This window comes from Barbatula barbatula (assembly GCF_947034865.1).
Source record: "Barbatula barbatula genome assembly, chromosome: 20".
NCBI classification, from domain to species: domain Eukaryota; kingdom Metazoa; phylum Chordata; class Actinopteri; order Cypriniformes; family Nemacheilidae; genus Barbatula; species Barbatula barbatula.
In genome coordinates, this window is record NC_136783.1 from 9,078,067 (window position 1) to 9,098,071 (window position 20,005).

Consider the following 20,005-nt stretch of genomic DNA (forward strand, 5'->3'; position numbering starts at 1 on the left):
AATGACAGGCGTGCACATCGACAATTCCTTGTGTGTGTGAAGAATCGTTAGATTATAAATGAAACACAAAATGATCAAATAAAGTGTAGAATTAGCACCAATTGTTAAACAATAGCGAATGATGTGCGCGTTATATAAAACTATATAGCCTCTGAACAGTATAGCGTCACTGCGACACCCTCAGTCATTATAGAGAGTTATAACGCCGCACGCGCGCAATCATCAAAGCGTGCGCGGAAAGCTTTGTCAAATGAGACCGGACGCGTCGCGTCCAGCTGCGGTGTTTATACCGACGCACCTGCTGCCGTTTATCATGCAGGTAGAAAACTGGAATAATTCTCACCTCGCCAGTGACAACGATTCCCCGAACGATCGGGGATATCCCGTGTGATTATTCCCAGGAAAATAACGTGTCCGTTCCTCGCTGCGGCTCAAATCATGTTCCTCCTTCTGCTCACGTTTTCCACTTAGCGATCACGCAGCGGACTCCTGTTATGACAGCTGAATCCAGGCACGATATTCCTCAACTCACTTACAGCGGCTCCGAGCCGTCGCGCATGAGCTTCAGTCAACCCCAGTGTGATCAGAAGGACCCCAGCAGCAGAGATCTAATGGTGTCTGTGTCGAGCATTCACTGATGTCAATGAAATCAGTCCATCATCATCACCACCACCAGACAGCAGGTGTGGCAGCATTCCTGCGCATCCTCGCAATGGTCTGCTGCGATCTCCTCGTACGCATAATATGTTGTTGGTGGTACCCAACGCGCGGGGAGCGTGTGCTTATTGAAGGTGGGGTGGGGGTGTGTTTATGGGCCGGTTTGGACTAGTGTCATTTGTAGGTATAACGGGATTTAAAGAAATTCACGTTCAAGCAGAGATATGATCGTGGGCCTATAAAAGCAAATAATCGTTTCTTCAGATGGAACGATACAAATCAGGTACATATGTCCAAGCGTATGCTGAATGAATACAGAATTTGTATTCATTTTTTTCCTAGTTGACTTAATACAACTATAAAAAGCCGAATGGAATATGATCAGTTTTGATTTTGAACATTTGGGGATTCCGAGACCCCTCTTAGGAGCCCGGATTGTTCTCATATTAAAGCTTTATACTGTAAATCAGAGTTCAGACATAAGAACAGTTACAAGGCAACATAACAATGCATTGTGTATAAACTCTATACAACTGCGGTCAATAAAAGGATGAATTTATATCATAACAGGGATAACTCGCCTGTAGGAAAGTCTTTTCATCTCACATCAATATTCCTGACAGCTGTTAAACTAAAAGCAGGAGTGGCCAGGACACGCAATAGCTCTACAAAGCTTTCCACATGTAGCTGTCAATTATTTAAGATACAACAGATGCCTGCATGTTTCATTTACTGACACATTAGATTCATTCTAATGCTCCGGTGTGAGATGATTCGGTTGGGCACCTGCTGATGTGACACAAAATACTGTTTTATTCCTGAAATGAGTGATGATGAAGTTTAGCACCTCCTCGTGGCTGTCATACCATTTGTATAAAACTGTTTATTACGACCTAATTACAAAACAAAATTGTTCATATTTACAACAGCGCAAAAACATGACGTTATACACCGACGAAAATCACCCTTTTTTTAAGGTTCGCGGTTCTCTGTGGGTTTCAAAAGAATTTTTCAGCTAGTTTTGGCCTTATTTTACAGATATCTCCAGGCGTGTGGTCGTTAGTTTTAAGTGGAGGGGATTTTTCTCCAGAGACCTCCACACAGACAGTTCTTGATCCAGCGTTGCTCCCACTGTCTCATGGCATTGGTATTATTTGGGGATCCCAGCATGGTGACACATCCGCATCTAAACAGCACAGAGACACAAGAACTCAGAGAAAAGTCCGGCTAGATTATATTTTTATAATCTACCACCATTTGCTATTATTACAGTGACCTTTATTGAATTATACACCATTATCACGTATGGAATACTCTATTCTGATTGGCCATTCATGACATTCCAAGCTGTTACTCTCTAAATAAAGCTGGTTAAAAGGCCATTTATGGTTCCACAAAGAACCATTCTTTAAAGAACCATCCCTTTCTTATATTTTTATAATCTAAAGAACCTTTTTCACCACAAAGAACTTTTTGTGAAACAGAAAGGATTTTCAGATGTTAAAGGTTCTTTCTAGAACCAAAAGGCTCTTCCACGGCATCGAAGAAGTTTTTGAAGCACCTTTTTTAAGAGTGTATTCCCAGAAAACAACCACTTAAATCCATTAAAACAGGCTCGTTCGGGTACTGCAATATAGCTTTACATATAAATTCAATATAAAATGGCACATTAATAATGTATAAATCTGCCTTGTGTAAATTGTTTCATATCTCGGTTCTGATAACCCTGTCAGGATTTGCATTGCATTAACCCTCACGCAATTTGTTGCATTAAAAATGGGCAATATTTAAGAATTTTTACCTACAAGTAAAACGGTAACCTAAAAAACAATTTTTAAAAAGTATGTTAAAGGGATAGTGAAGGGATCCAAAAACAATTCTGTCATCATTTACTCACATACCTGTATAAATGACCTTGTGCTGATGAACACAAAGGAAGATATTTTAAAGAATGTTAGAAATTGTGACATCATTGACTACGGAATTAAATCAATATGTGTTTAACGGATCAAAAAAATACCTTTTACTTCCCACTATGGTAGTGGATGTACATGTAACATTGTACCAAATATCTTTCTCTGTGTTCATTGAAATAAAATAAATGTATACAGGTATGAAACAACCTGAGATTGTGGATTCGATCCCAGGGATTGCACATACTTAGAAACAAAAAAACAATTGATATTATGCCTATTAAAGGTATCCAAAAACTAAGATTCTGTCACCATTTACTCACCTCTTTCCATTTAAAACATTTGTGACCTTCTTTCTTCTGCAGAACACAAAATAAGTTATTTTGAAGGATGCAGGTAACCGAAAAGTACTGGCCCCCATTCACTTCTATTGTATGGACACACAACCAATGCAAGTAAATGGGGGCCAGTTACAAACATTGTTCAAAATATATTCTTTTGTGTTCTGCGGAAGAAAGAAAGTCAAAAGGTTTGAAATGACAAGAGGGTGAGTAAATGATGACAGAATTTGTATTTTTGTGTGAACTCTGCCTTTACTTATATTAAAGTATTAAGTTATATTTTATTAAGTGATGGACAGAAATCATATTATTATTAAATCATAACTTGCAATATTTTTAAATTTTTAAGAAATCGATTTGTTGTCCAAATAAAGTCAATCAAAGAAGATCCAGAGGAACGCATGTATACCTGGTGCAAGCTTTACAGTCCTCTGTCGGAGTGATGCCCAAATGTAAACATCTTAGATGGTCCATTCTCTGAGACGCTGGACTTCTGTTAGATCAAAGACAAAAAAACACAAATGTGCTAAATAATGGCAGCTGTTAAATAGTCTGTATACACAGAGTCAAAGCACTGATGAATTGACATAATGTCAAAATGTCTCACCTGAACACCTCCACCTGTGCAGTAGGGTTGGGCCCGGGCAGCGTGAAGGGTTTGCCGAACTGCAGTCTGAGCGGGTGTTTGCTCTGGATCTTAGTGATAACACCATCATTGATCGGCAGCCAGTCCATGTTGGGTACCAGAAGCTGACTGGGGAGCAGACAGCACTCATCAATCAATGTCTCGTCAGGGTCCTGCGGGTGACTTTCATCTCGAGCTGCCAGGACAGATAAAACAGCAAGACAAAAGCTTCAGAAGATTTATGGATTTAGTTCTGATTTGCTGGAGTGAGGGAACGTTTGACTCACAGCACAGCCAGAGTTTGGTCAGCAGACGGAAGAGCAGAAACATGCTGTCCTGGTTATCAGACGTGGCTGTGTAGATGGGCAGACAGCCGGGCTTCAGCAACCCCCAAATACGAATCATCACCAGCATCTCTCGGAGCATGCCTAGAGACGCGCCATCCCGCAGGAAACCAAAACCTGGACGTACGATTGAGCCCTGAAAATAAAGTGTGCAGGAAGAGAGATGTGTTATGATTTAATATAATCATCATTTCATAAGAAATTAGGGCTGTTCCACGATTAATTGCATCTAGAATAAAAGTTCTTGTTTAAATAGTATATGTCAGTGCACTGTGCATATTTATTTTGTATCTACAGTATCTCACAAAAATGAGTATACACCTCACATTTTTGTAAATATTTTATTATATCTTTTCATGTGACAACACTGAAGAAATGAAACTTTGCTCTTAAGTGTACAGCTTGTATAACAGTGTAAATTAGCTCTACTCTCAAAATAACTCAATACACAGCCATTAATGTCTAAACCGCTGGCAACAAAAGTGAGTACACCCCTAAGGGAAAATGTCCACATTGGGCCCAATTGGACAATTTCCATCCCTGATGTCATGTGATTCATTCACCTTCCAACAAGACAATGAGCCTAAGCACACAGCTAAAATAACGAAGGAGTGACTTCACAACAACTCCATGACTGTTCTTGAATGGCTCAGGCAGAGCCCTGACTTAAACCCAATTGAGCATCTCTGGAGAGACCTGAAAATGGCTGTCCAGCAATGTTTACCATTCAACCTGACAGAACTGGAGAGGATCTGCAAGGAGGAATGGCAGAGGATCCCCAAATCCAAAACTGAGCAAAGGGTCCTTATGACCATGTGATAATTGAGTTTTTCTTTTTTCATAAATCTGCAAAAATGTCAACAAATCTACGTTTTTCTGTCAATATGGGGTGCTGTGTGAACATTAATGAGAAAAACAAATGGCTGCAATATAACAAAGAGTGAAAAATTTAAGGGGGTCTGAATACTTCCCGTACCCACTGTATTTACCAGTGTAGCAAGCATGCGATACAGTTTGACATTTATCAGAGTCACTTGTTTTTGTGAAATGCGTTTGTGGTTGTGCTTGTTTCTGTATGACGTTAATTATACATTTTTATTTATACAGTTGTAGAATATTTTGCAAATTAAACTTGTTTTCCGGCATCATTGAGTGCATCTAGATGCAGACTTGTGGACAGCAAATCTTGTTATTTAAACATGCCATCTGTTTTGCGTGTCTGAGTAAATGAACTGCACAGTTTAACGTGCTACACACGTGATGCTTATGGATTTGTCTGCGCTATGAGGACATGAACACATAAACATCAAGAAACAAACATGTTTCTTATTTATATATTTGTATTATGTTGCATTGTGATTGTAATGTGGCAATGGAACGTTATAAATGGGTTTAGTTTCCACAGATATAAATGTATTAAATTTGAGCAATACAATTTTTTATTTTTCTAAAGGAAACAGATTGTTTGTTGTTCAATTGATCATTTTAAGAGACCTGTCTTTCTTTTCTCTTCTATATTTACTATTGCTCTATAATAAAGAAAAAGTACTTACTATCCGAATACTCTATTTATCAATGGAATAATCCACAGAATACTCGATTACTAAAATAATCGATAGCTACAGCCCTAACTTACATTACAAAATAAAAGTTTTCATAAAGTAACCAGCTTACCTGGTTGGGCAGGTTGGCCAGTAGGTAAAGAACAAAGTCGCCCACCCACTGAATGAGCTGCTGTAAGGACTGGAGAGGATGACCATCCAAAACAAATTCCTCTGTCTTTAGATTGATCATCACTTTATCAATGTCTAAACAAATAGGATTTCGCAATTAGTTTCAGATCAACAGGATAAGAAGATAGATGGATAGATAGATGTTACCTATGTCAGTGTTTTTGGCACAGATCTCTGCGAGTCGGTCTCCGGGACTCTTGTCCGGTGTGTTGAGCACGTGGGGTCTCAACAGAGATTTCAGCGTGGAGCTGATCGCGATGAGCAGCAGTTTAGCATGAAAGTCACAGGCTCTTGCCGCAGTGGCTGATGAAAGCTTACACAGAGACGCCTTCACCGCCACGATACGTGTGGACAGAACCTTCACCACCAAGCAAAAGTAAAAATATGTGTCAATAAATAGAACTGAAGAGAGTAAGAACAATATATTTTATATACATTTATAATATATAGTGAGGATCCTGCAAGTTGATCTACCTGTTGCAATGCTTGGTTTTGTCTCATATATTCCTCATGAAGTTTCTCCAGAAGGTTATGGACCATGCCAGGCTGTGCGTGCAACAACACGTCCCACCAGTCGTACCCCGTTACCATGCAGTACTCCAGCAGAAACAGGAGGTGCCGCAGTAGCGTGTTCATGTCTAACATCTGCCCCATAGATGGAGACACTCGAATCGTGTGAAGCTAGAGGAGAAAAGGATGACGTGATTATATGAAGACGTGAAGAACAAGTTGTTATCGTTATGCATCACGCTCCACACCTTGCCGTGAGTATCCACGCCCACCAGAGCCAGAGAGGTCCAGGAGAACTGAAGAGCTTTGAAGTGCAGCGTCGGGCCGCCCGCTCTCTGACGTTTAATGGCGGGTTCCTCCCCAACTCGCTGAGAGGAACCAGAGGAACCGTAGAACACACCCATTGTGTGCAGGGAAAGACGGTGGAGGATCTGAATACTGCCATCATGGAATGCCAGAGCAAGACCTGTACACATCAGCGAGAACATTTAACACCCAAATAAATAGAAAGTGATGTATTCATAAAGGGGTTTGCATGAGGAAGCATGCACAAGATGTCGTACCAAGGCCAGGGAAGAACTTGGTATCAGAGGCAACTTTGAGATCAGTGTTGGAGATGGAAATTGGAAGTTTAGGAAGAGCAATAGCAGAGACTCGGTCCAGATCGTTGGTTGCGGAGAGAATGCGCCACTTTAGAATCATCGGCTGCTTTTCGCCCACTGATCATGGCGAATAAATAAACACAACACAAACATTTTGATTCACTTTCCATTCAAGAAACCAAAATGCAACATGAATATGCTATGGAAATAAATGGTGTCCCTTCCACGACAGCATTGATGTAACGTACCCACAGGTGAACGATGCTGAAAGATGTTATTGACAGGAAGACCCTCTTTCCGCAGAGCCCAGCATTCAACAATGCTGCCCATCTGACAAGACGCACAAAGCAGCACCTTCAAAAAAACAGAGTATCCAAAGTAACATAACTGACAAAAAATTATAAATGCATTTTAATGCAAGATTATCAATGAGCATTATCAATTAATTCCTTTGTCCAATAACACACTAATAATCAATTTTATGCCAAATATATGCTTCGTGTAAACAGAAAACAATCCAACATAAAAAAAAGGAATAACTATACAAAAAGGAACTCTTCCTGTATTTTCTGATATGCAAATAAAAAACCATGTAGCCACTTGTCTCACCTGTTCGGAGTTCTCACGCGTGAGAAATTTCAGGTGTGTGACGGCAGGGTACTTGTCTCTTCGGACCGGGTCGGTGGTGCAACGCATAAACAGTGACGGCAGCAGCTCAGTGTCGATACGGCATTTCTCATTCACCACACTTACACACACTTTATAGAACTGCACCGGAGAAGAGCTGCTACCGTCTGTGGCCGCCACCACAATGTTCCCTCCCCCCGTAAAGGCGATGTCAGCCAGGGCCACTCTGCCCCTCAGCCTGCACAGGCTCTCGCTGGCTGTCAGCAGTGTACCATTGGGCTTTAACAATGACACTGTGACCAGTCCGCTCACAGTCACCGCTAACCAACCCTCCATAGGCTTCCCACCAAACAGTGTGAGAGAGGGAGAGAACTTGACACGTGAAAACTTCTCGCCGAAGTTAGTAGAGCCCGACTGTAGTGAGAATAAAGACAAGAGCTTGGTTAATAAAGACATGTAGGGATGACAGCGAGCACAGTTGGTTCGGCGGGGGAACAGCTTATGTGAATGGATGAAATTCATATCCTGTGGGTCAGGAGAGTTCCTTACCTTTTCAACATGCAGGGCCAGTTTGACTCCATTGTGTAACCATGACATAGCTACTATCGGATCTCCGTCCACTGAGGTGCTCTGTGTGCACTCCCAACTGTTCACCAGGTGCTCGGTCATACCCCAACACTTAATCTGTCCATCCCCATCAGCTGACAGAAGCCGTGAACCTAGGGCACATCAAACATGTGAGAATTGGGTATAATTTATCCAGATTTATGACATGAACTAACATAGTGATTTGTTAATCGAAAATGACTAACCTGATTGGTCCCATTCCAGACAGGAAATGATCTCAGCGTGTCCAGAGTTGATAGAGTAAACATCCCAGGGATGGTCAGTGTCAATGATATGTATCAAATGACTGAGATCTGTAGAAGAAAGTCATAGAATAGTATATTGATGCTTCTTTTGATAAGTTGACAGCCTTTATGTACATCTAACCCCCCAAAGACGTATTCATTGTCACGTAAATGTACACATTGCATTCATGATCTAGTCTATTATAGCTCAACTGAGTCCATTATTCTGTACGCATAACTGACAACCTAATCTGATTACAAAGCAGATTCTCGTACCTTTGTCATCTTCCTCGTTTTTTAGATCGGTTGTGAAGGCAATGAGGTTTCTGCACGACCAGGCGCACACCAGAGGGATTGAGGGACAGTGGTTGCTCTTTGGTCTCTTCTCCCACTCGCAAACATAAGCGATCTCCATCATCAAATGAATTAAACTAAAGTTTACCAGCACAAATGTGTTCACTGAAGATCTTTAACCGTGCAAATAACGCTGCTGTGTCCAATAATATGTTAACTTTAATCAATGAACGATAAAGCTCCCCGGCTTGACAAACATGCAAATGCTACAAGCTGGAAAACACGTTATAAAACTACATGCTATTGTTTTTCTTAAGATGAAACGTTATAAAGTAGTATCCAATCGACCTTTAGAAATCTATGTTATCTACAATAATGTTTTTATCAGCCGGTTAGAGCGCTGATGTGTTCCTCGAGTCATTTCAGCTCCAATACTCGACGGCTATCTACCGCCCCTACTGGACTGGAGGAAAGTGATACATGCGAGCATTTCTTTTTTAGTGCATTGATACATTAGACCAACTTCTTGTAAAAAATGCTGTATGGTGTACGTGTTATCACTCCCTATATTTACTGGGGATCAAAACCATAATTCCGAAGTTACCCTAAAGAAAGTTAATGTGCTCACCCTACCATAACGGGGCGCTGTGCACGTTTCCTGTTAGTGAACAGAGTCACATGACCGTATCTGTCTTTCTAACTAGCCCGTCTACTCTTGTTTTTTTATTGATTTTTAGACTTACAAGTACAGGTTGGTACATTAGAATAAAGAAAACTAAATAACAGATCAAATTAAATAAAACATTCATAAAAGATAACATGAAAATAGAAAATGAGTTAAATAATGTTTACAAACATTTTTTAACTTATCTATTTATATATGCATAGCCCTTCCAGTCTTCATTTGCTATTTTTTGCTTCCCAAGCTAACTGCAAACAGCGGTCGGGAAGTACTCTCATTATGAGAAAAGAAATAAGTTATTTGCAACAGATACAAAATGCCGTTTTTAACTCATTTTAAAACAAATTCATAACACTCACTAAAATGATGAATTAGAAATTCAAACAAAAACAACACTGATGATAAAAATATGAAATGGATATCAAACGAATTTCTCTTTGTAAAAATGATACGCAATCGTCCGAAATGATGCGACTTGTGCTGTACGTCACTAACGCGGAAGTGAATCTAGAGTGGAGCCTCTCCGCTCGGCAAGAGCTTCTTCGGTGCTGCTCCCAAGTGCTCTCCGCTCCAGTAAATGATTGTGTAAACAGACGATCGGTAAGACAGGATTAGATCATTTTGTCAGTACAGCATCCAGTACCAAAAGCATTATTTCATCTACGAGTGTCTGTGAAATTGGAATTGTCGGAGGTGTTTATCGAGAACTTAACGAAACATACGGGTTGTTCTTCAGAGGAAGCTCAGCTAACACGTTAGCTTACCTCTGATATCCACCGAATCAGACGTGCTGGTTATCCTTCCATTTTAACACATGGCTGTCTTTCATTTTCAAACATGAGTACGCGTTAACATACTTCGAGTTCACCTCGTGTTTAAACTTAAGTTATACATGTGTGCGTAAGCTCGGTTAGCCTGTATTGCTGGGTTGCCAATGGAGAGGCAAGAGGCCTGAGTCACATCTGTTGGCCAAATTGAGTATAAAACACACTCGATCAGCCTGACATGTTTCTCTAATCTCTCAGTATACACTAAATAGACCACCAGATCTGTCAAAAGCTTAGAAGAGTGCATTTCTTGTTTGTAAGGTCATGACATGGTAGCAGCAGAGGCAACTTTGTCCACCAACATCCTATCGGTATCAACAGGAGAGATTCGTGATATCGGAAGACCAGTCCCGTTTTTGAAGAAACGAGACAATGTTTGCTGATGCGTGACTGGCCTGCTCATCTGGATCTGCTCACATCGTTGTCCGTCTGACCTTAATTGATCCGTCCCTTGAAAGTGACCCTACACCGCGACCACCATGTCGGACAACCAGGGCAATCTGAACAACAACGTCCCGCTGAACAACAACAACGGAGGGGCGAACCGGATGAGGAACCCCCCAATGAACCAGAACCCCCTGATCAACGTGAGGGACAGACTCTTCCACGCTTTGTTTTTTAAGATGGCAGTCACATATGCCCGGCTTTTCCCACCATCCTTCAGACGGATATTTGAGTTCCTGGTCCTGTTAAAGGTGAGATTTGCTATGTGGTGTTCTTTGCATTTTGTGTTAGTCTCTGATTGGTGTATATTTGTGTGTGTTTTTTAAATAAACTTCTCATTTTTGCGGTTTGAATAGTAATGGTCATTGAACTTGAAGATGGGTGCTGGTTGCCTTATTCCTTTTGTTTTGTAATTTGTCACCTATATATTTTGACTTGCTCCGCTTAACGGGACGGTTCACCCAAAAAAGAGAATTCTGTCATCATTTACTCGCCCTAAGATTGTTCCAGACCCGTTTGTTCTGCTGAACACAAAAAACTATATGTTCTGTGTCACTATTGACTTCTATAGCAGGAAACAGTCTACCATGGTGGTCAATGGTGCCCCAGAACTGTTTAGTTACCCAGATTATCTTGTGTTTTACACAAAAAAGAAATTTATACCTGAAGATATGTAAATTATGACGTAATTTTCATTTCTGGGTGAAAAATCCCTTTTAAATGTATATATATTATATGAGAATAGTATCAACATTGGGTTAAAGTCCTATTTATATCATTATAAAATGGCTGAATAACAGCCAATGAATCGAAATGTATGACATCTGTTACTGAGAGAAAATATACTTACCTACATTTTGTGTTATTGTTGAAGTTTATAATTTTATTAGACTTTATTATTATACTTTAGAAACAGCTTTATAAAACGGTCAGTTCTGGTGCTTGATTCTGATTGGTTGAGCCGAGTTCTAAGCCATTATTAAATACCCCCATTAATAACCGCGGACTGCATTACATAGCCTCAATATAACTTTATTTACTTCATTTTATGAAACCATGCTACGGAAATTGAATAACTGTTTTATAGAATAAGCATCGCTTCGCATCGTGCCACAATGCCCTTAGCTGTTATAAAATGCACTGTAACCCACTGCTTCTTGGGGTTTAATGCTTTATTAGAAGTTTTAGCGTCTTTTCAAACATCAAAGATGCTTTAATGTCTGGTTGGCTTTAACAGAAAAGTTCACCCAAAAATCAACGTTGTGTGATTTTATTTTTACTCACCCACATGATGTACAACATGTTTTAAGACCTCTCGGCGTCTTCGGAACAAAAATAAAGATATTTAGGTGACATCCGAGAGATTTCCAGGCCCCCTCATAGACATCATGGTTATAGTTGTTGTCAAGGTCCAAAATAGTACTAAAGTCTGTTTAATAACTCCATCCGCTCATAGTGGCTCAATACTGTTTTTCTTAAGCGACAAGAATATTTAATGTGCGAAAAACAAACCAAAATAACGACTTTGATCGAACGACAAAAGTTCCTCTTTCCTTGAATCATCCTTATTATGGCGACTTAACTGTGGTCTTCATGCACATTTATATTTGCACTCACTTCACTTTCATGTTGTGTAATTGGCAGGCGTTGTTTATGCTTTTCATCCTGGCGTACATCCATATCGCATTCTCACGCTCACCTATCAACTGCCTGGAGCACGTGCGGGAGAAATGGCCTCGAGACGGCATCCTGCGTGTGGAGATTCAGCGCAACTCCAGCCGCGCGCCCATATTCCTGCAGTTCTATGAGACTGAAGGAATCCAGGGGCTGGTGAAAGATCCAGAGGAGGATGGAAGCGAAGGCACACAGCCGTTGGTTCAAACAGATGCTGAGGAGGAGGAGGAGGAGATGACCATGGAGATGTTCGACAACAGCACAGTACGGGTAAGTTTATCACAAGATGTGAAAAATGAATCATGCAATCCAGAGCCATTTATTAAAAGGTACCGCTCCATTGCAGATCTTTCTAACATAGTGTTTTCTTTCACAGTTTGAGCTGGAAATCGAGCCGCGTCTGAATCCGTCGATGAGCGGCGGTGTTCCGGCCTCCGGCTTGAACGAATCGCAGGATCTGTCTTTCGGCCAGGCCTCCTCTAAAGGTATGCAGCCGCTGAGGGAGTCTGTCTCCGAGATTGAGATGCTAACTCGAGCAGGTAAACATCTCAAACTGCGTAGCGATCTGCTCAAGTCCTTCCTCCACATCCTCTCTTCCCTCCATCCAATGCGGCCCTACACCGGGTTTCCCCTAGTCTGATTCTTTTTCTGTTTCCATTTCTGTTTTCACGGCACAATAAAATCAATAGTCTCTGCGTGTACCAAATACTTTCAAACGTTTTTGAAACCATGTGTAATATTTGGATTCAGCTTAGTTATGAAGAGAAATTTGGATGTTTTGCAAGATCAGACCTTTCAGGTAACTTTCCACACTAGCGTTTGTTCCTCTTTTGTCCGTGTAGGAACAAAGAGTCTTTGTGTTGGTGAAGAAGCATCGTGTTGTTTTTCAGAAGACTGCTGTGCATTCTTGTGGTTGTACGTCTGATGACTTAAGCACAATGCCAAGGTTGCCTTGAGCTTTCTTAGGCCAGCCAACAGGATGTTTTACATTGATTTTCTGATACTTAGTGATTTTCTGTTAGCTTTGTGTTAGTAGAGTTCTTTTAATGACTTATCCCAAGGGGTCAAGAAGAAAACAGAATGTTATTCCCATAAGGGAGTTTGAAATCAATGTTATATTGAAACGTTTCAGGACTGTTTTCAAGATGTTCTGATATTGCATTGAAAGATTTGTTTCTGACTAAATTGGCTTTTCATGAGACAGATCCTCATATACTGTCAATTTCTGCTGTGATTTAAGTTGGATATTTTTCTTTATAACATTGCAGGCAGAAGTCTTATCTAATCTAACTTTAATGTTCCATTGATGTGGGATGATAGATTTTAGATTTCGTTTTGGAACTGCATGTCCTCTATTGAAACACTGTCACATTGTTGATCGTGTGTTTGTGTTTTTGTAGTGTGGCCACAGGAAGAGTATATCGTGGAATATTCACTGGAATATGGTTTCCTGCGGCTGTCTCAGGCCACACGCCAGCGACTTAACATCCCCGTCATGGTAGTGACCCTGGGTGAGTAGCACCTCAGACCCCAATACACATCTCTCATGTATTAGTCAATCATTAAAACTGATAAAAACGAAAAAAATTCATTGAAATGTCAACATTTTAAATAGACTGCAGCAATTCTATCAGAACCTCTAGAAAATGGTAGTATTATTATAGTATATGTACATTTATTATTTTAGTATTTATATCGTATTATTTTAGTTATTCAGAATCGTGGGCGAATTGTGACCCCTATATTTAAACAAAAAATTTGTAATTCTCAATTTATCCAGAATCGTGCAGCTCAACAACACATTTACATTGTGAAAGGTACTAGTAGCATGAACTCGCGATTGTTACTCCGAATCCATGTTTATGTTCCTAAAGGAAAGATCCATTACTACATAGTCTTGCTGAGTGGAATCTTACTGTTATTTAGTAACCTCAGGAACTGTCTGTGGTTTGTGTACAGATCCTATGAAGGACCAGTGCTTTGGAGATGGTTTCAGTCGCTTCCTCTTGGATGAATGCTTGGGTTATGACGACATCCTAATGTCCAGTGTGAAAGCTTTAGCAGAGAATGAAGAAAACAAAGGTAAATGACTTGTTCCCTCTCTAAAAAAAATGTTGCTTCATTAATATCATGACGCGTTAAAGAAAAAGACTTTGTTTGCCTTCAGGGTTTCTGAGGAACGTAGTATCTGGAGAACACTATCGGTTTGTCAGTATGTGGATGGCTCGTACCTCCTACCTGGCAGCCTTTGTTATCATGGTTATATTTGTGAGTGCTTCATTTCAACTTTCAGAACGTTCACCCCAGTCCAAAAAGATTCTTTAAGATTCAGATGTTAAAACGTTTTTAATAAATGTACAAGATTTAAAAAATGATATATTTTTCAGACGCTGTCCGTATCGATGCTGCTGCGGTACTCGCACCACCAGATTTTTGTCTTTATAGGTGAGTTCCCATCAGCCACTTACATTCACATCTGCATCATCTGTTATCTGTGCAAAACATCCTCTATAAGACTCTAAATGTGTCTCTTCTGTTCTCAGTTGATCTTCTGCAGATGCTGGAGATGAATATGACCATTGCCTTCCCCGCCGCTCCTCTCCTCACTGTCATCCTGGCTCTCGTGGGTGGGTAAAGTTAAAGTCAAGCTCAAGACATCCCTGTTCTAAAATATTAGATTTATTTGTTTGATTTAAAAAAAAACTTGTTTGCAGGGATGGAAGCCATCATGTCTGAGTTTTTCAACGACACAACCACTGCCTTCTACATTATCCTCATCGTTTGGTTGGCCGATCAGTACGATGCCATCTGCTGCCATACCAACACGAGCAAACGCCATTGGCTCAGGTGTGTTTCAGCTTCCATCTTTCTAAAGGACGAATGTTTGTTATGAGGGTTTTAAATCTAGCATGTTTCTGAGCTGTGCCTGTTTTTTGTCCCTATTTTTTTTTTTTAAGAATGATTCTGCAATGAATCTAAATAGATCTTCTGTGTTTTGCAGATTCTTTTATCTCTATCACTTTGCCTTCTATGCGTATCATTATCGCTTTAATGGCCAGTACAGCAGTTTGGCTCTCGTCACGTCCTGGCTCTTCATTCAGGTATTATAGTATTCACTTAGTATTCAAAAATCTCTAAATTATAAAAAAATTAATATATTTTTTTTCTGCAGCACTCCATGATCTATTTCTTCCACCATTACGAGCTGCCGGCCATTCTGCAGCAGATCCGCATCCAGGAGATGCTGCTTCAGAACCAGCAGGTGGGTCAGGGCAACCAGACAGCCCTGCAGGACAATCTCAACAACAACACTAGCAACGCCGCGCCTGGCGGACAAGCACACTTGGCCGCTGATGCTAACGGCGAGGACCGTCGACCTGCTCAGGACCCACCTCAGGTTGAGACCCACAACAGTTTGCTAAACCCCAGCCCATCCAGCTCCGTCAGCGACCTCGACTGGATGGCTGAGATAGCCATTGGCGCAGACGTTCTGTCCATTTCGCACCTTAGCGGTTCACTTTTGGAACCTGGAGGGATCCAGGAACCAGCAGCATCTGGACCAGCGACGTCTGGACCAGCTGTGACAGAGCTGCAAACATCAAGCACAGCCAGAGAGAACCAGGAGGCGAACATTAGTCCAGTTGGCCCTCCTGTGGGAGATATGACAGGGAAGAGTTGTGCTCAGGGTCTGGGGCCCCCTGGTGTTGGCGGAGGGCAGACGGAGATGAAAACAGACACTGCTTCCTCCTCAGTGACCTCACAAACAGACTGCGAAGGTGCAGATTTGTGTCCGAGCACCGCGGACGAAAGCCCGACAGACCCCCATTCCTCCCCCGCCTGATATACAAATCAATCCCTTGCTTTCAAAACCAATGAGTCCATGCTGTTTGATCCACAGTCACCGACCCTCTCTGTAAATTCACCAAAAGGCACCAAGAGGAGAAGTTGTGATGGAGCTTTAATAATTGCATCCGCAAAACCTCCAACGCAAGAGCCTGGATGCAGACTTCTGTCGTCAAGAGTAGATCGCATTGAATTGTTGTTGAAACTGATGACGTGGGGGTGTGATCATTCGGAGAGTCTTTACATGTGATTGATTTTTTTTTAAAACAAAAAATGACATTTGTTTTTTAATACAGGGAGTATTCAGCTAACATATGTGATGTAATGGTACTTTTTGTGGCTCTCACATACAGGTATCGGCGGCGCACATGGGAGTCATTTCTTGCTATCAGAATGCACATTAGGATTGTTTTGGCTTTGTTTCATTCCAGTAATGATAACAATCACTCACTCCCTTAATGCTGCCTACTTCTGTTTATTCAAATGTTGGTCATGGACACTAAAGCAAACCACCAAATTGTGAAATTTAGATCCTGCTGTTGGTATCAGTTGTTGTCATGTATTGGGTTTGACTTGTGAGCCTACCTATTGATGCTCTACCATTGAAAATTGGTATGTCAGCGTAACATTATTACACCCAGCACCTCCTCCCACACTGTCCTAGTTAAAAACATTGTCATGTCCCTCGGAAATCACTTCCACGGTTTCTAATCCTCATCAAGAGAAACTCTCTATGGGTATGTTCAGACAGACGTGTCGTGTCGTCTTTGCAAAAATTCAGGTCAAGCCGGGTTTGAGAAAGAGGCCGTTTGAAGATTATTGCCTTACGCTTCTAAAACTGAATATTAACCCAGTATTTCCCTCTGAAGTACTCCGGGTCGATAGCCTTACTAGAAGCTTCAAAGCCAGTAAAGAAAATGAGTTGATGAGTAAATGAGTTGTTTCGGGAAGCTCGATCTATCAGATTGGATGCAAGTGGTGTGAAGGTATAGATGCTAGGAATTCGATGTTGAAGCATTGCAGCACATCAAGGTGCCCATGAGTCTGTGTGTTCATATTCAGCTTTTGAGCTTTAGAAATTTCCACATGCAGTGTCAAAATCGGTCTATTTTGTAAGGAAGACCTTTGGCTGGCTAACTGTAGAACAGGTTTGTGGATATTCATGTGTTATTAAGGCTTAGTGCATCGCAAACCAGTAAAACAAAATGGAGCTTGTTGTCGTCTCTTTTTCATGTAACTGGATTGAATAACATTAGTGGGGGTGGGGGGGGGTTTGTTCGATGAAATGGCTATGCAACAATTGGGCAGGTTTTTGTGCAATATTTTGAGGCGGATCCGTCAAGGATTTCAAGTCTGAAAGAGTAATCGATTTCTAAGGTTTTATGATCAATTCCTCTTAATTCTTTTTCTGTGCCTATGTTGTCATTGTGAGAAGCGGATGATTGTTGTGTTCAGATTGTAATTTGTCCACAGACGCTGATGAAGATTTTCAGTTCTGTGATCAGCTAGATTTCGTCTCATTCAAATGTATTTAACTGTAATGTTTAAAGAGAAATGCATAAAGAAACAAAGTTAATTTCCACGTAGGGTCTATGGTTTGTTATGTTGTCATTATTAAGTGTACAAGGAACTGGAAAAAGATATAGTGACTGATATAGAAAAATTAGTTATTTAACATAATAAAGGAACAAATCTATCAATTTATCTTATATGAAAATTGTATATAAGGAGTTTTGTATATGCAACCCCGGCTTTGAAATCAACGGTCATCTTAAATCACAAATCATACAAAACACATCCATATTATCCAAAAGTTATTTTGATGATGGATCTAAGTAAATGATGGATTAACTCATTCCTACAGGATACTCTCACTTGCTGCGTGTCATTTTTCAGTGTTTGACTGTCAGTTTTACGGTTTATCGTTGACTAGAATCCTTCTTAGGGTGGTTGGCTTAAACCCAAATTAGGATATTTTAAGGGACCCAAAACTCTGTCATGAATTACCCACTTTCTAGTTGTTATCAACCTGCATAAATGTCTTTGTTCTGATGAACAAAGAGAAAGATATTTGGACAAATGGTAACCGTTCTAGTATCCCAATGACTACCAGAGTAGAACATTTTTACAACGGTAGTCCGAAGTACCCCAGAACTGTTTGCTTTCCTACATTCTTCACAAAATATCTTTCTCTGTGTGCATCAGAACTAAGATTTTTTTACAGGTTTATAACAACTCGAAGGTGAGTAAATGTTGACAGATTTTTTATTTCAGGGAGAACTATCTCTTAAAGTCGAATTTAAAACATGCTATATAAAAAACATTGCTGTGTGCATCTTGAGACAACGCAATCACACGGGTGTATTTTAAGACATGGTTAACCACAATGGTTGTCAGTAACTGTTTTCGATCAAGACACATAGTTAGTCTGGGACTACCTTAAACCCTGTCCAAAAAAATGCCCCTTCATGTTAAATAATCCCATTAACTTCAGTCAACCTCAAATCCAACTCTTGAGAGCTGCAACGTTTCTACTAAGATGTCAAATGTATGACAAGATCAAGTTTATTTCTTTAACATAGAACGTAATTCAAACAGGCAACCAGGCCATTCATACAGTATGTCAGACCTTACAGAGGAAAGAATTCAAATAACAATAGCAATTTTCAGATCACCACAACCAAGCTATAAAACCATTGCCAAAGCAGCAAACTCAATGTTTTGACTCCAGGGTCAGACCTCTGGTGCACCAGGCTGTCAATTCAGGTCTTATTTAGTTCCAGAACCAATGTGGAAAGAGTGGATGAATGAAATAATAAGCTCTCATATCTGCAGGAAAGCATGGGCTTGCTGGTGCTTTCAAAGTCTATCCACAAACATCTCAATGATTGCAAGAATTCCCAAGCAGGCATCTCCTGGTTCTTCAGTAGTCGGGGGGTGATGCTTTAAAAAACCAGACAACATTTCACCCTTGTACCATAACCATTAGCAAAACCATCGCAAGGATCAATCCTCCTTAGCATTAAGATTTTCAATGGTTCCCATTTTGAAAGTCTTGCAGAGATAGAAAAACACAATTGAATGTAGTTATTCAGTCATCCAGATGTTATAAGCATCACCTTTTCAGATCTCCTGGCTCTTTGGTGAGGGCAGGGCAAATAGTGGCTGTAACTGTTGGCGGAGCTGCCGTGGTCCCCGGGACAGCCGTGGCAGCCGCCCTCTCTTTAGCCAAAGCAGTCTGAAGCTCTGCCCTGCGAGCCAAAGCAGCTTTTAAATGCTCACGGATCTCCTCGATCTTTGCCTGGAGCTCCTCCAGCTCGCCCTCCCTAGAGGGGCTCGAGGAACCCGCCAAAGAGGCGGTCCTCTGAGCCACAGGTCCTCCGTTTTCACAGACCCTCCTCAGTAAACTTCCTGCCCCGGAGCCGAGCGAGGAGGCGGAGCTGCCCTGAGCCCCCTCTGCCATGACGCGGGGGAGCAGACATCGTGTGTTGAGGGTCTCCAGGTTGAAATGGACCCTCTTGTTGTCCTTGGGCTCCTGCTCCGCCTTGGCGCTCTCATTGTTCCACCTGGCAAAGGATCCAAGGGGAGCAGGTGGAGGTGGTGGATGAGGTTGAGCTTTCTGGATGTTGCAACTAGGAAGACAGAGCCAAGATAAGCGGTTCAGTTAATAAAGGCATTCATCATGACAAGATCCTCAGCATGCAGTAATGAAATCAGCAGGATTATAAGCAACAGCAAAAACAGAACATTTACTTTGTTCTAGCTTTGTTACATGTTTAAAGAGGACGGATGTGAAACAAGCTGTGATAAGCACTAGCAGGCTGTACAAATGAAATATAGATGAACGGAACAACATGCAAACCTTTTCTCGGTGTTTCCGCGCTGCCGCTTCACATCCTCGTAAGTCATGTTCAGTGCCCTGTGGATTTTCTGTGCAAAAAAATTAAGTTATCTCAGTGAGAGAGAAATGAGAAGGATCAACATCATGCTTTAGATACAAAAAAATATATTTTTCATAGATGGCAATTACAGAATCTG

At 41.0% G+C, this 20,005-nt stretch overlaps 3 protein-coding genes across 8 annotated transcripts in view; 1 reads left to right on the forward strand and 2 right to left on the reverse strand.

Annotated features, from left to right (window-relative positions):
* Positions 1-918: 918 nt before the first annotated feature.
* Positions 919-9,735, reverse strand: med16 (mediator complex subunit 16). Its single transcript, XM_079482641.1, has 14 exons — positions 8,480-9,735; positions 8,165-8,272; positions 7,902-8,071; positions 7,335-7,766; positions 6,974-7,079; positions 6,687-6,842; positions 6,372-6,589; positions 6,088-6,294; positions 5,761-5,971; positions 5,555-5,688; positions 3,824-4,016; positions 3,519-3,732; positions 3,321-3,404; positions 919-1,843 (listed from the first exon to the last, which is right to left on the reverse strand). Exons 1-14 carry the CDS (start codon positions 8,619-8,621, stop codon positions 1,723-1,725), a joined length of 2,496 nt encoding a protein of 831 aa, XP_079338767.1. The 5' UTR covers positions 8,622-9,735; the 3' UTR covers positions 919-1,722.
* tmem259 (transmembrane protein 259) lies at positions 9,200-17,840 on the forward strand. 6 transcript variants are annotated; one of them, XM_079482644.1, is made up of 12 exons: positions 9,638-9,779; positions 10,328-10,701; positions 12,095-12,394; positions 12,501-12,663; positions 13,525-13,635; positions 14,084-14,206; positions 14,292-14,392; positions 14,512-14,569; positions 14,668-14,751; positions 14,839-14,971; positions 15,126-15,225; positions 15,297-17,840. In XM_079482644.1, exons 2-12 carry the CDS (start codon positions 10,486-10,488, stop codon positions 15,963-15,965), a joined length of 2,058 nt encoding a protein of 685 aa, XP_079338770.1. In that variant the 5' UTR covers positions 9,638-9,779; positions 10,328-10,485; the 3' UTR covers positions 15,966-17,840. The 6 variants fall into 6 exon arrangements, with proteins under 6 accessions (XP_079338768.1, XP_079338771.1, XP_079338770.1 ...); XM_079482643.1 differs by having other exon boundaries at positions 9,647-9,779; positions 10,268-10,701; XM_079482646.1 differs by having other exon boundaries at positions 9,650-9,779; positions 10,268-10,701; positions 12,501-12,609.
* A 1,242-nt stretch (positions 17,841-19,082) lies between these two features.
* Positions 19,083-20,005, reverse strand: part of grin3bb (glutamate receptor, ionotropic, N-methyl-D-aspartate 3Bb) — a gene marked incomplete at both ends in the record, with an annotated part of 51,172 nt that continues 50,249 nt past the window's right edge. The window contains 2 exons of the mRNA XM_079483683.1: positions 19,083-19,599; positions 19,830-19,897. Of these exons, the coding sequence (XP_079339809.1) occupies positions 19,083-19,599; positions 19,830-19,897 (585 nt within the window). The remainder of the gene's footprint in view (positions 19,600-19,829; positions 19,898-20,005) is intronic.